We start from the raw sequence: 12,664 nt of genomic DNA, 5'->3' as shown, positions 1-12,664 counted from the left end.
TGGGACAGGCTCCCGAGGGAAGTGGTCAAAGCACCAAGCCTGACAGAGTTCAAGAAGCTTTTGGACAATGCTCTCAGGCACATGGTGGGATTCCTGGGGATGGTCCTGTGCAGGGATAACAGTTGGACTCGATGATCCTTGTGGTGCCTTCCAACTCAGCATATTCTGTGATTCTGTGTTATCACTAGAGCTGAAATTTAAACTGTTCTACTTTTGAAAGCAATGAACTCTTTAGAAGGGAGTTCTGCACATTACTATTACTATTTATAAGGTCCTGTTCAGTAATTGCTTATAGACATTTAAATATTACTTTGATTGTCCAATTTTCAAAGCAGTGAGATCTATCAGGTTTTCACAACACAAAAAATAATCCAGAAACTTGGCCAATTCTCACAGAAAATAAAGTCATGGAGAAACCTATAACAATCCAAGGAATCTTCATGCCCCAAAAGCAAAATGACCAAGGTGCCTAGAAATAGTCCATGAAAATTCAAGCACTTTTAAAGTTTTCCCAACCAGATTTTTACCTATAAAAGACTGCAGAGGGCTCCTGAATAATACCTTGCAGTTTATAGCAATGATATCTATACAGAATCAAAAATGAGAATGATATCTTAGACATTATAGTGATCAAAGTGCTAGACCACAAGTCAGTAAAATATTAACCCATAGACTGGGGGGGAGGATGAATAGATGGACTCAAAACCCACAAAGACTTTCTGTAAGCATATGGAAAATTTGATGCATTATCCTTGACAGTCCCATCTGTTGACAAAGACTTGAACTTTTAAGCCATACTGCTCTCGTTCAGCAAACCTTAACATATCCAGAAGCTTTAGTGACATCATCTCATTTTAAATGTTGAGAGTTTGGCACCAAATTCTATTTATATACTAAATTCTATTTATATTAATAGAAAAAAAGTGGGGGGAAGCAAAATATTCTCGAACATATTGACAAGAGTATGCTCCAGAAAGCAAGTGGACATTCTGCAAGAGCACCTTGAAATTATCTCCCAAAGTTGGACTCATTTTTGGCCTTATTTCTATAATTTATTCTCTGCATTGAACAAAATATAAGAATTACTGCAGCACAATTACTAAACTGCTCTGAAATATAGTATCTGTCTCCCACATAAGCAACAAAAGTAAGCAAACAGTACTAGATACAGTTATTCAGTAACTTGACAACACAGGTAAATGCCCAATAAGAACCAAGTGTATTAATTTTTAATTTTGTACATACCTAGTGTATTAATGCGATAGATGAACTCCTTAAAGATTTCTTTTTCTTGAAGAAATTCTACTGGGATTTCAGGAAAAACTGTGCCAAAGTCACCTGCAGGCTTTGGTGACCAGCCTAATTTCCACACCTAAAGAAATATAATAAAAGTTTAATTATACAAACCAGATACAGTATTTAGATGACAGCTCTAAACATATAAGCACCATTCAAAAGCAATAAGATATCAGTAAATAAAGTAATTTCCCAAATACAAAAAAACTTTGAGGAAGTTTGAACATCTAATACAGTTTTTATACATTTTACACTATATTTTTGATTTAAGGGGGTTTTTCAGCGTATTTCTCACAGTTAATTAACTACTCTGTCTTTAGTCTAAGCTGGGACATAAAATTAATAAGTTCCTGTCACATATTTCAGTTTAGAATTTAAATGCCAGGTGACTCTTAGATTGTGCAGATATGCTGAAAGGGAATTCAGGGAAAATAGTTCACATACTACTGACACCTGAGAAAGCACAGATACATCCAAGAGTGGGCAAAAAATTCTCAGTCAAAAAAATATCTTTTGACATCCCTTCAAAAACAGAGAAAGGCCTGAGAAATGGCCTTGCACATATCAGGAAACTCCCTTTTGCTCTACCTAATAAGCATGTTTCTGGTAATGGTTTTGAAGTTTACTAAAACAAAGTCATTTCACAGTAGTAACAATACAGGGAGGCAATCACAAGATGTTCTCAAATCCACGTTACACAAGCCAAAAGACCCAAGATGACTTAGGAAAGAACGGTAATACCAATCCAAAAGTATTTGCATGGAATACATGGTGTAGTACCACACACGAATACCTGAGTCAGTTCAGACACCTCAGCACCATCGCATCATTGTGGTGCTTAGCAAGACAGAAAATCTTGTGTGTTAAAGAAGGTATTAGTGTAGATTTTGCACTTCTTCCAGGTTAAGCAATACCACCAAATAGTATGAAATATAAGCCCTAACAAAGCATCCACTTCTTGCTCTTTCTTTCTTAATCTACCAGCTAGATAATCTTTCACCTAAGAAGGTAAGGAGCATCTACACTCCCTGCTAATCAAATCTGTGAATCCAACGTGAACTCTTATTTGATATCTTTACAATGTTGCAACTCAGTGTTCAAAAAGGCAAACTGGTTGTTCGAACTTAAGGTTGAAGTCCTACTGATGTAGAACTTGAGATGCAGCACCCATGTTTGGTTTTCAAAAAGTTTTTCAATAACTTTGAAAGTCCTGAAAACAAAGCATCATAAACATACCAAGGGAGGTACTCTTGTGTAACTGTTCACTAGAGGCAGCCTTGCTAAACTGATGATGATGTTCTTGAGGACAGGAGTAAGAAAGGCGGGGATACTGCTGTTTCTTTTGTGCCCCAGTGACAAGACAGTCTGCAAGCATTCCACCATCTCAGCTACCAATTCACACGCTGCAGTAATGTGCTTGGTTTCTTTGTAGGGAGAGAAAAAAATTCAGTTTTATGAATCTATTCAAAAGACACATAAAATTTTTTTAAAAAGACAGAAAACCAAAGAATTCTTAACAAAAGAGTATGTCAACTAAAAAGAACAAAACCACAACCATGACACATACAAAGAAATATTCTAGAATATTTCAGCTAGTTGATAAGTACTCCTGTAACCCTCCCTGCAATGGCCTGCATTGTTTGCCAGTCTCAGAGCTGGAGATCACCAGTACCTGAGATCTGTCAGCAGAGCAGCTCCCTTGCCAACCCCAGCAATAGGCCACACTGAATAGAGTATTGATGCGAATTTAAAGTGACCAAACGAATCTGTTTTATGAGAAAACAGTCTCATAGCTGGCTCTATGCTAAACCTGAGAAGCAGATAATTTCTGTACATGGAAGTGATATCTTACTGGACCAGCACAGCTGGATATGGAGGACACTGCTGTCCACATGCAGAGTACACCTGACCTTCACCTCAACATAGTTGCTCCCATACTGTACAAGGGCAGATAATTAATCTGCCATTCTTCAGAAGAAATATTAACAATTCTACCTCTCCCACATGAAATTTTAAAATCCCACAACACTTTGAAAACCTCTGTCTGTAGTATGCTGCACAGCTAAAAATCCCCCAAAGGAAAAATCTGCATTAATGTTTAACTTCCAAGGAAAAGCAACTGTACCTGTCAAAAATACGTCAACCGATACTTAATAAGATATTTACCAAATACAAATAAGGTCTCAGATGAACTCTCACTGTTAAAAATAATAGTAATGGGAACGTTATCTTAAAATATTTCTTCAGTGAAAGTTTAAGGTAAAGTGGAATTCACCATTTACTTACTCAGTACATTTGACTCAACTTCACCATCACTTAAAGGTTTTGAAGTATTCTTCTTTCTTTCAGGACTAAGAAGTTGATTACCAGGTTCCACAGCAACTGAATTTGAGAAAAATATTTGAAAGATACAGCTATTGCATACTTCATATTTCATTTTTCTAATCAACACCACATAGTAATCAAATGTTTAACATATCCAAGGCATCTGCCATGTTCAAAAGTAAACATAAAACTTTAAATGAGAAATTAAAGTAGGAAAAAATAAATTTGTCAAACAAAGAATTAATAAGGACTCAAAGGAAATATTCCAGACCCTCACCCAGCATTTGATAGCGATGATTGACAACTTATTAACAAAATTTTCTCCTAGTTGTTCAAACTGCACTCACCTGCTTCTATGATAAATCTAATGCAATTAATCAAGGAGCAAGCATATGTCACATGAGCTGCAGAAGACAGCAAATTCCAGAGACTAGGCTGCTGTAGTGTCAGACAGCAACAATCCAGACCAGCTTGAAGATCTACACTTAATGGAATCTGGTCATGCATTAAATGCCATGATAGTGCCTGTGTAAAAATAGAAGTTTCCCATTAATAGCAAATTCTCACAACAGAACAACTTCCGATTGAAGGTAATTTTTTTGTTAACTCAGCTAAATGTAAAGTTTTATTAGCAAATAGTATGGATTTTTTTTCCTGAGAGAAGAGTATTTAAGTACAAGAAAATTATGACCATTATATACTGTTTATTCAGTGTCCCAAATATCAGTGCAAGGCCCATTCTCCCAAATGCCAAGGTCATTCCATCAACCTGTCATTGTAAAAAGCTGCTCTTGTCCCATAGGCCAAATGTGATTTAGTAGCACAGGTCAAAAACCAGTGAAGAAATTTCTACAGTTAAGACAAAAAAACTGCCCACATCAAAAGTTACTCAGTGGTTATCAGTTTAAGAGAAAGTTATTCCCTCTCCCAACATTTCGTCACAACTTCAATTATGCTGTAGTTTCTTACCTCTATTGACATCACTACGAATTTCAGGATATCATCCTCTTTGTCAGGAGGAACACGGAGACTAACTGGTAGTTTTGAGAGTAACAACAAATACTGAGCCAGTGCACGACCAAGTGTCATCATAGACTGATACATCACCTCATCTCCTATAAAATAAGACTGGATGAAATCTAGCAGTTTGAATTTTTTCCCTTCAATAAATGCTTTTCAGAATTATTTCATAAGCACTTTTATGCCAGATATCTTGATATTTTTAAATAGCAAGTTCACGTATTCACAACACATCGGTAAAGTATCTTTGCAGTGGAGAGAATAAACTTTAAAAGACCATTATTTCTATTACCAAAGATATCGCTTAGTTTTTTCCAGTAGGCTGATGGCTCAGTTGGCAATAGTGGTTGAAAAACCTGGTGGTTGGCAGGAAGGTTTTGTACAGCAGAAGACACGTGATCCAGAGTTACCCTCCGAGCTGTTTCAAAGAGGCTGCTCTTCTGGTCCCTTGAGATTTCATTCATGCCAAGGCTTAAACAAGGTGCTAACAAGCTTAGGTTGAATTCCTGAAATCAAAGGGTAAATAAAAAGAAATTTCTTTTAAAGAGAAATTAAGTATCTGATGGTACTATTTTGGCATACTAATATGGTGGTAAATTGACAGTTAAGCAATTAACTAACTTACTATTATGACCTCTGCTCTATTGTGGTGTAACAACACCACAATTAAGCCCACATGGGTTCCACATTTAAATTCCAACCAGAACCATACTGGAAAAGAAAATTAATATGTTTATTCCAGATTTTCAGGACAATGTGTGAAAAAACCTTAAGGACAGCATATACACATGGAATCTTCAAGTAATAAGCTTTCAGACAAACAAGTCAAACATCTTTTTAAAAACAGTTTCCCCACTATTATTTCTGCATACCAGCAGCAAATGTAACGTAGAGAATTTGAACAAAATATGTTCTTAGAAAAAAAAGCAACAGATACAAGCTGTCCTTTATGCCAGATTCAGTATCTGTGGCCTGTTACTGGCACACTGCAAGTCATCTAGCACAGATTTTGAAAAGGTTACAGAAAAACAGATGGACTGTACGGCAAAACAAGAAGATTATGTTAAATGGTAACACAGGATTACTGTGATTGCAATATGTAAAGGGACCTTTGCTTCCACTCTATACACCCAACCTGTACTACTAGAAAGACACTATAAGCAATATTGCTAGACACAGATATCTACTGTGTTACACAAATGTCTACTATTTTAGTTTCCAAAATGAACTATAAGTATGATATAAATTTGAAGTATTTACATTTAAGAATGTAAACACTTAAGAATGTAATCTATTAATACTACTAATACGAACGCTCGAACTAATTACATCCTCTTCATCTGACAAAGAAATTACCTTGCTGGTCATGAAGGAGTTCAGGTCAGGCTGAGGAATCCTATTTACCAGCTCTGCGCCTTCCAGCAGTGCTGAGTCAGATCTGATGCAACACTGTGACCTCACTAGTGACACATACCAGTCCTTTCATAATTAAAAAAGGAAATTTATTACATATTTGTTTTCAGAAAATAAGACAGTTCATGGGGGCAAGGGGAGAACTGCTCATTGGCACTGAATGTCTGTTTAGGCTACAGTAGGCTACATTAATGTAAAAAAGCCTCAATGAAAAAAGCAAAGCAAAACAAACAACTGTTGAATGGAAATGGAACATCTCAAACTAGACCAATAGGTGTTCACTGATAAGTTGTCTATCTCCATAAAGTCCGGAAAGGAAATGAGGAAAAATTAATCTTTATATATAGTGCAGATGTATGTTTTAAGATCCTAAAGCTGAGGAGACTATCTAGAAAGAAGCATGAAATACTCAGTAGTCACACAAACATAACAGTAATAGCAAAAACCCAATACTATAACCAAAGAAGAAAAGTCTTCGGATTCAAATAAATCCACAGATGAAGATAACATCTACCTTTTAACAATCCCTGGAACAAATTAAGACCTTCATGCATGATTGCAAATTTACTCCTAAATTACTAGCCATTACTAGTTTTCTTTATCATAACTGGACAACCTAAAACTGCTGATATTAATTAGAACACAGCTAAGCCTGTCAGAGCTCAAGGAGCATCTGGACAACACTCTTAGTCATATGATTTAGTTTTAGGTAGTCCTGGGAGAAGCAGGGAGTTGAATTCATTGATCCTCATGAGTCCCTTCCAACTTCAGATATTCTATGATTCTATGAACTATTTAGAGGTTGTGGAGGAAGCACACAAAAACTACTTCCTTTGTGCAGATTTACAGTGATGGAGGAATGAGACTTTTTGGTTAATTTGAAGACAGAAGGCTATGGGTAAATGGTTTCTGGGCACAGCACTTTCTCCTGCCGTCCAAGTAGCTCTCAGTATCTCCCCTAAGCCAATGGGTTCCTTGAGTAGTTATCAGACTTGTCCAAACTGTCAGCTAATCAAATAATTTTTTCCATCTCAGCTACATATGTTTCCTATCACCATGTATCACTGCAGAACATGGAGGAATGAAAAGGAGAAATTATCTGTGCCATGGGACAAACTAGAAAAAAGGAAGGCACGGGTCCCAAAGATTTGCTCTTAGCCTCCCACCCCTCTTGGAAATACAGATGGAAATGAAAGACAGAAACAGCTAAATATTCAAGATGGTTCTCTGAAATTAATTTAAAGATGAGAAGGGAAAAGTAATGGGCAAGCAATGATTAATTTTCAAGAGCCAACCAACAACTTTCAGCAAATGAATAAAACTAATCACTGTAGTAAACACATAAAAACCCCCAGATTATTTATCTGTCTCTACTAAATCTTTCTGTTAAAGTCAGGCAAAGAAACCAAATTTGGTAAATTTTTCACAGCACTGTCAATATAACAAACATCTATGCAAGTGCTAATTATCCACCCTAAGTTCAACAGTTGGCCAACACGTATGAAATTAATCACTGATCTATATTTGAGATACACTGACAATCCTGAGAGCATTAACTGCACAGTAAAAATAAGATGCATTTATATATTTTGTAATTTTAGTGACTCTTTCTAAACATAATCTTACTTTGTCTAGAATTACATTCTCTAAAGCTGGTTGGTCTTCTCCATCTAATGGGTGTGAGGTAACCAGAGGTAAAGGACTAGTTGTGTCTGGTGCTACCATAAGACGAAACCTATCCAAGAGCGAGTAAAGTCTTTGGTGTCTGAAAACAGAAGAACACATCAGCAGAGAGCTAACTTAGTTTTGTAAATAATTTAAAAACACAAAGACATCCAGCAAATCAATTCCAATCCCAGGAGAGAAAAGCAGTAGGGTCTTAAGCTTTCTGATGGATATATGCAGTCACAGGATGCAAAACTGCAAGTTTCTCCAGATATCAGTGGCCAAAACAAATTAACTCAGCACCACCAACAGTAAAGATTTAAATTTAATTTAGTTTTGGAATTCGTACAATACTTAAGCATGAAATACAAGCTGTTCAGTTTCTTTATGCAGCAAATCTTTTTAATGAGTAAGAAGAATCAAAGTTAGTGTACAGATTATTTGTTTGCAGGCAAATACATTCTAAAAGATACTAATGAAGAATCCACGAAAACTATACTTTTATTTTCAAATATATTAAGAATTCCAGTTTTTGGATTTATGTCAGTGTCAGGGATTTATTTTTTTTTGGGTAGGGGTTCTTTGGTTTGGTTGTTTTGTTTTTTTTTTTAATTCCACTACTGCTATCAAGAACTTGTACAAACTAATTTTTTTGGAGTTTTTTTTAAAAATTCAAATGTGATGTTACCTATGAAGGCACATTACTATTGATCTACTGCAGTCTTGGGTTTTAGGTTCTTTCTCCCTACTTATTTTTCATTTCAGTCAACAGACATTAACTTCAAATATCAATGACAACAAAAGTAGTAAATTAAGATCTTTCCAACATCAAATAAAGTCTTTTCAAAAACTGAATAATTTGCTCCTTTTTGTAAAAGCAGTCTGGGGAAAAACAAAACAAAACCAAACCAACAAAAACCAATCCCACCTAGCTTGGACTCACAATATTCTGCAAAAGTTTGAAAAAAATAAAGTTGGTTTTACTAATATAGATTTTTGTCAAGAGATTACTTTGAGATTGCTGCTTCTCAAAAGTTAAATACTGAGTGGGATGCAGGATAGAGAATTTGATGATTTCATGCCTTTAGCTTGCTGCAATTCTGAAGTTTATTGCAAATTCAACACAGCAAACACAACCGCCCCTGTGCCAGAATATGTCAACATCTTATGGGAGCCCTTACTCCTATTTTACCTCCAAAAAAGACCCACTATCTGATCTTTAAAAAAAAACCCAAATGTAGGAAAACAGAGTTAACACAATTAGTACTAGAATATTACTTAGTATGACACTTTAACACATACTGGTATTATTGGTATTATTTACCTTGTTGCTAATCCACTGTTTTGAAGGTACTCCTGAATTCTATCAAGTTCTTCAACTGGTAACTGAGCAATGCTGTTCTATAGGAAAGAGTCACAAGAATTTGACAGAAATATGTAAAATCCCCACAGATACTTTTAACAGATTAAGAAAGTTATAGGCAGATAAAGTGAAATGTAAACATTCATGTATCTATATATTAAATTAAAAAATTCCTTTCCAGTGAAATCACTTCATCATCATATTTTGATTTACTTTAAATCATCACATTTGATTATATTGCTAGCACTGCCCAATGTTGTTTAGAAGAATGGATTTCTCTTTACCTGCAGAGTTGCAGCCAGAAGCATTTCCACCCGCCGACAAGCCAGAGTGTCGACCATGCGGGCGAGCACCCGGAATGGGGTGCACAGGAGCTTATCCACGTACAGGGTCAGGACAGCCCCAGACTGGCTGAGGTGTATTCCCTCCAAGCACTGCAAAGTCTTCTTCAGAGTTGTGGGCTAGGTGTTGAAACAAAACAAAACACAAAAACGGACAAAAAAAAAAAAAAAAAGGCAATCAACTGAACACAAAGATCTTAAAGTGAAAGGCATTTATAAAAAACTAGAGCAGACAACTAGCTGATCATTATTATTACCTATATGTTAATAGGTTTGAGTTACTGGTTATTTAATTAATATGAACACTAAGTTGTTTGATGTGTAACTGTAAAAGTGTACTCTCACAAACAAAAGTAGGGAGCAAAACTTTTAGGGAAAAAAGCTAGAGACTTCAGTGAATTTGCAAAAAGCTTTGAAAACAGTGAGAAGCTTCAACTCTTGCTGGAAGAAGGCAGGAACATGAGAATAGTCAAGACGAGATGTACAGAAATCCAGATAAGCAGTAGGGATTTCTTGAGCACATGTTTAGTCATAAAAACAGTGACAGCTACACATGATTAAAAGGGGTTGCAAAGAATTTTTTAGATTTCTCTTATTTTTTAAAATATGAGCACCAATTCAGCACTAATAATCCAAAGGAAAAAACCAGTTTGACTCATGAAGCCGGTCTTGTTTTAGAGCAGGTTGTAAATATCGGACATTTTTATTTTACTGTCTTTTCTGATATTCACAAAACATCTCACAGAATGACTACATCTTCCACTGAAACTTATTTAGTTCAGTTCATTCGACAGATTCTCAGATACTGAAGCTCAGATTAATCCCATGTAACTTGAAAGTGTTTTACTCACATGCCTAAAACACTAATATATTTGCACTAGATACACAGAGACAATGGGAAGAGACAGGAAACATCACTGAGGCTACTCAGGTTGCAGGTGGCATCTTCCACAATTAATTCTAGAGAAAGTCCTGCAAATTACATTTCCTACCTAGTGAGCTCCCTAGATTAAGAGGGATGCATACAACCTTATATCCCTATAAAACATCATTCACTCCTTTTAATTTGAAATCCAAAATAATCAAGAAAAATCATATCCTGAATTTCTTGGTGATTTTCCCTTACCAAGAGCCTACAATTTTTGGGACAGATCAATGGGCATGGTAGGACCTTGCAAATCATCTTCATATTCTCAGAGCCTATGAAGACAGACTTATTCATACTCCTGCCTCTATAGTTTGTTATTGATATTACCAAGGTACTGAAATACTGAAATCAGAAGCAAAAGTTACAGCTTTCATTTACTCTTCAGGTATTGATTATGTGGGGGAAGGAAGAAAAGTAGCTTAACCATCTCCACTTGAATTCATAGATTGGATGGACTGGAACACATCTGACACTGATGCTGTTAACATAAGGTTTGCTGTTTGCATTTTAAACAAGTGACTTTAAAAATAAAATTAGGAGTCGATAAGTGACCCAGAAATGTCAGACTTCGCACACTTACACGTTAAACTTATGCTGAAATGTAAGCAACTTTATTCTTTACGAAAAGTCTATCTAGATAAACTTACAGCCGCAAGATTCTCACACCGTGACTGAATGGCCTGGATGAAGAGACCACTGGCTGCTGAATTCCTGTGAACAGCACTAATAAAGTCTTGTACTGGAGGCTCATGGGACAGATTAATCAAGTCTTGAACATGATTCACAATAAGCCAGGTCAGATGTTCTGAATCATGTAGGTTTTGACACTAAAGGGGAAAAAATTAAAATTTTTTTTAATTCCAGTAACACCAATGTTAAAACTTAATTACTAAATATGACACAACATGAAGTTTCTCATATATAATTCTGATAGCTACTTCAAAATAATGACATGAAGTGTCTATATTTTAATATCACCATCATTATTTTTACATGACAAATTTTCCAAATGCTTTTGATCTTGTTGCAAATTTAGATATTTATAATGAACGTGCAAATTATTTTTTTAAAAACACTAAAAACCCAGGTTAGAAACAAGTAAATTGAGAAAGTCAATTCAAAGATGTTGCTTTTAATGAAATGCTGTTTGAAATAAACATGCACACACAGAGTTGTCTTGTAAAATGTAATTTTCATTTAGGCTGCTTCTTAAAGATTTTTTATTACTACTAGCCTTTAATACAAGATGAATAATTCCTGGAAAACAAATCTAAAGAAATCTGTCAATAATTAATGTCAAACCTAAAGAGGCTGTATGTGTATTGACAAGCAGTGCAATGCAACATGAAAAGATCTGTAGAGTTAACCAGGCGATGCTGAGAGGCTGTCCCACCCCAGCAAAGAGGTTTCGGAGGATTTTACCTTGGACTACTTCTAATCTGACTCTGGTGACTGAATGTCCATTAGTACTTGAAGTGCTTCTTACACACAGCTTTTGGTTAATTGAATCTGAAAGGAATGCAGTTTGCTTGCCTCTCAGTTCAGAATAGCAAAAAAATGCCAAATGAAGTCATATCTAATCTTACAGAAGCACCATCTGAAAATAAAATTATTCGTTTCACAAGTCTTCATTTTTCACTTGTGAGCCAGACAGGTTCAGTTAACACACACCAGTAATAAATGACTGTCAGCATCATAACCCAAAACTGTAGTTATAAAAGTCATAATTCAAAACTTACAACATAGTCACAAAAAAGAATGAGCGCTCCTCTTCTCACTATCTCCCGATTGCACATGCCCCGTTTAGATTCCAAATCTGTTTCATCACTGTCTCCAGATATATGAGGGCTAAGCAATTTAGTAGTAGAAAGACTGTGTCGCCTGCAGGAAGTACATTATATTTTGTTACTATTTTCTTGCTATATTTTCTTGGTACACCTACAGAAACATTAACAACCAAATTGCTTGGAATGTCCTACCAATGCCCTTACATAACACGCATTTCCCGATGAACTTCATTCAAACATTACTCTGCTTTGAAGTAGACACTTGGCTTCCCATCAGATCTTTATTTTTTAACAACTGCAGTATTGCTTATTACTTTTTCGGACAGTCTAAAGAATTAAATGGGTTATTTAAAAGAGAAACATGGGCTATTGCATCTCTGGGAGGATAACAGAACCTATTGTATTTTCTTCTCAAGCCAAACCAGTGCTCTTGAGCACTCAGTGTAGTGTCAGACTGGAATGATGCACAACCCAGAAAAATAGAGACAATATCAGTAAATCATACCAATGTCAGAATAGACAACAC

The 12,664-nt window shown here is 35.7% G+C and overlaps 1 protein-coding gene across 5 annotated transcripts in view; it reads right to left on the bottom strand.

Annotated features, from left to right (window-relative positions):
- Positions 1–12,664, bottom strand: part of HTT (huntingtin) — an 80,254-nt gene that overhangs the window by 15,448 nt on the left and 52,142 nt on the right. For all 5 annotated transcript variants that reach the window (XM_027686721.1, XM_027686722.1, XM_027686724.1 and 2 more), the window contains 12 exons: positions 12,091–12,232; positions 10,999–11,178; positions 9,367–9,543; positions 9,044–9,120; positions 7,681–7,819; positions 5,998–6,120; positions 4,934–5,147; positions 4,591–4,736; positions 3,969–4,146; positions 3,583–3,678; positions 2,533–2,720; positions 1,246–1,372 (listed from right to left, as the gene is read on the bottom strand). In XM_027686721.1, coding sequence (XP_027542522.1) covers positions 1,246–1,372; positions 2,533–2,720; positions 3,583–3,678; positions 3,969–4,146; positions 4,591–4,736; positions 4,934–5,147; positions 5,998–6,120; positions 7,681–7,819; positions 9,044–9,120; positions 9,367–9,543; positions 10,999–11,178; positions 12,091–12,232 — 1,787 coding nt within the window. The remainder of the gene's footprint in view (positions 1–1,245; positions 1,373–2,532; positions 2,721–3,582; positions 3,679–3,968; positions 4,147–4,590; positions 4,737–4,933; positions 5,148–5,997; positions 6,121–7,680; positions 7,820–9,043; positions 9,121–9,366; positions 9,544–10,998; positions 11,179–12,090; positions 12,233–12,664) is intronic.

This window comes from Neopelma chrysocephalum, unplaced genomic scaffold, assembly GCF_003984885.1.
Source record: "Neopelma chrysocephalum unplaced genomic scaffold, ASM398488v2 Primary Assembly neopelma1_71, whole genome shotgun sequence".
Lineage (NCBI taxonomy): Eukaryota > Metazoa > Chordata > Aves > Passeriformes > Pipridae > Neopelma > Neopelma chrysocephalum.
The sequence above is the reverse complement of the archived record's forward strand: the minus strand, read 5'-3'. Positions and strand labels throughout refer to the sequence as shown.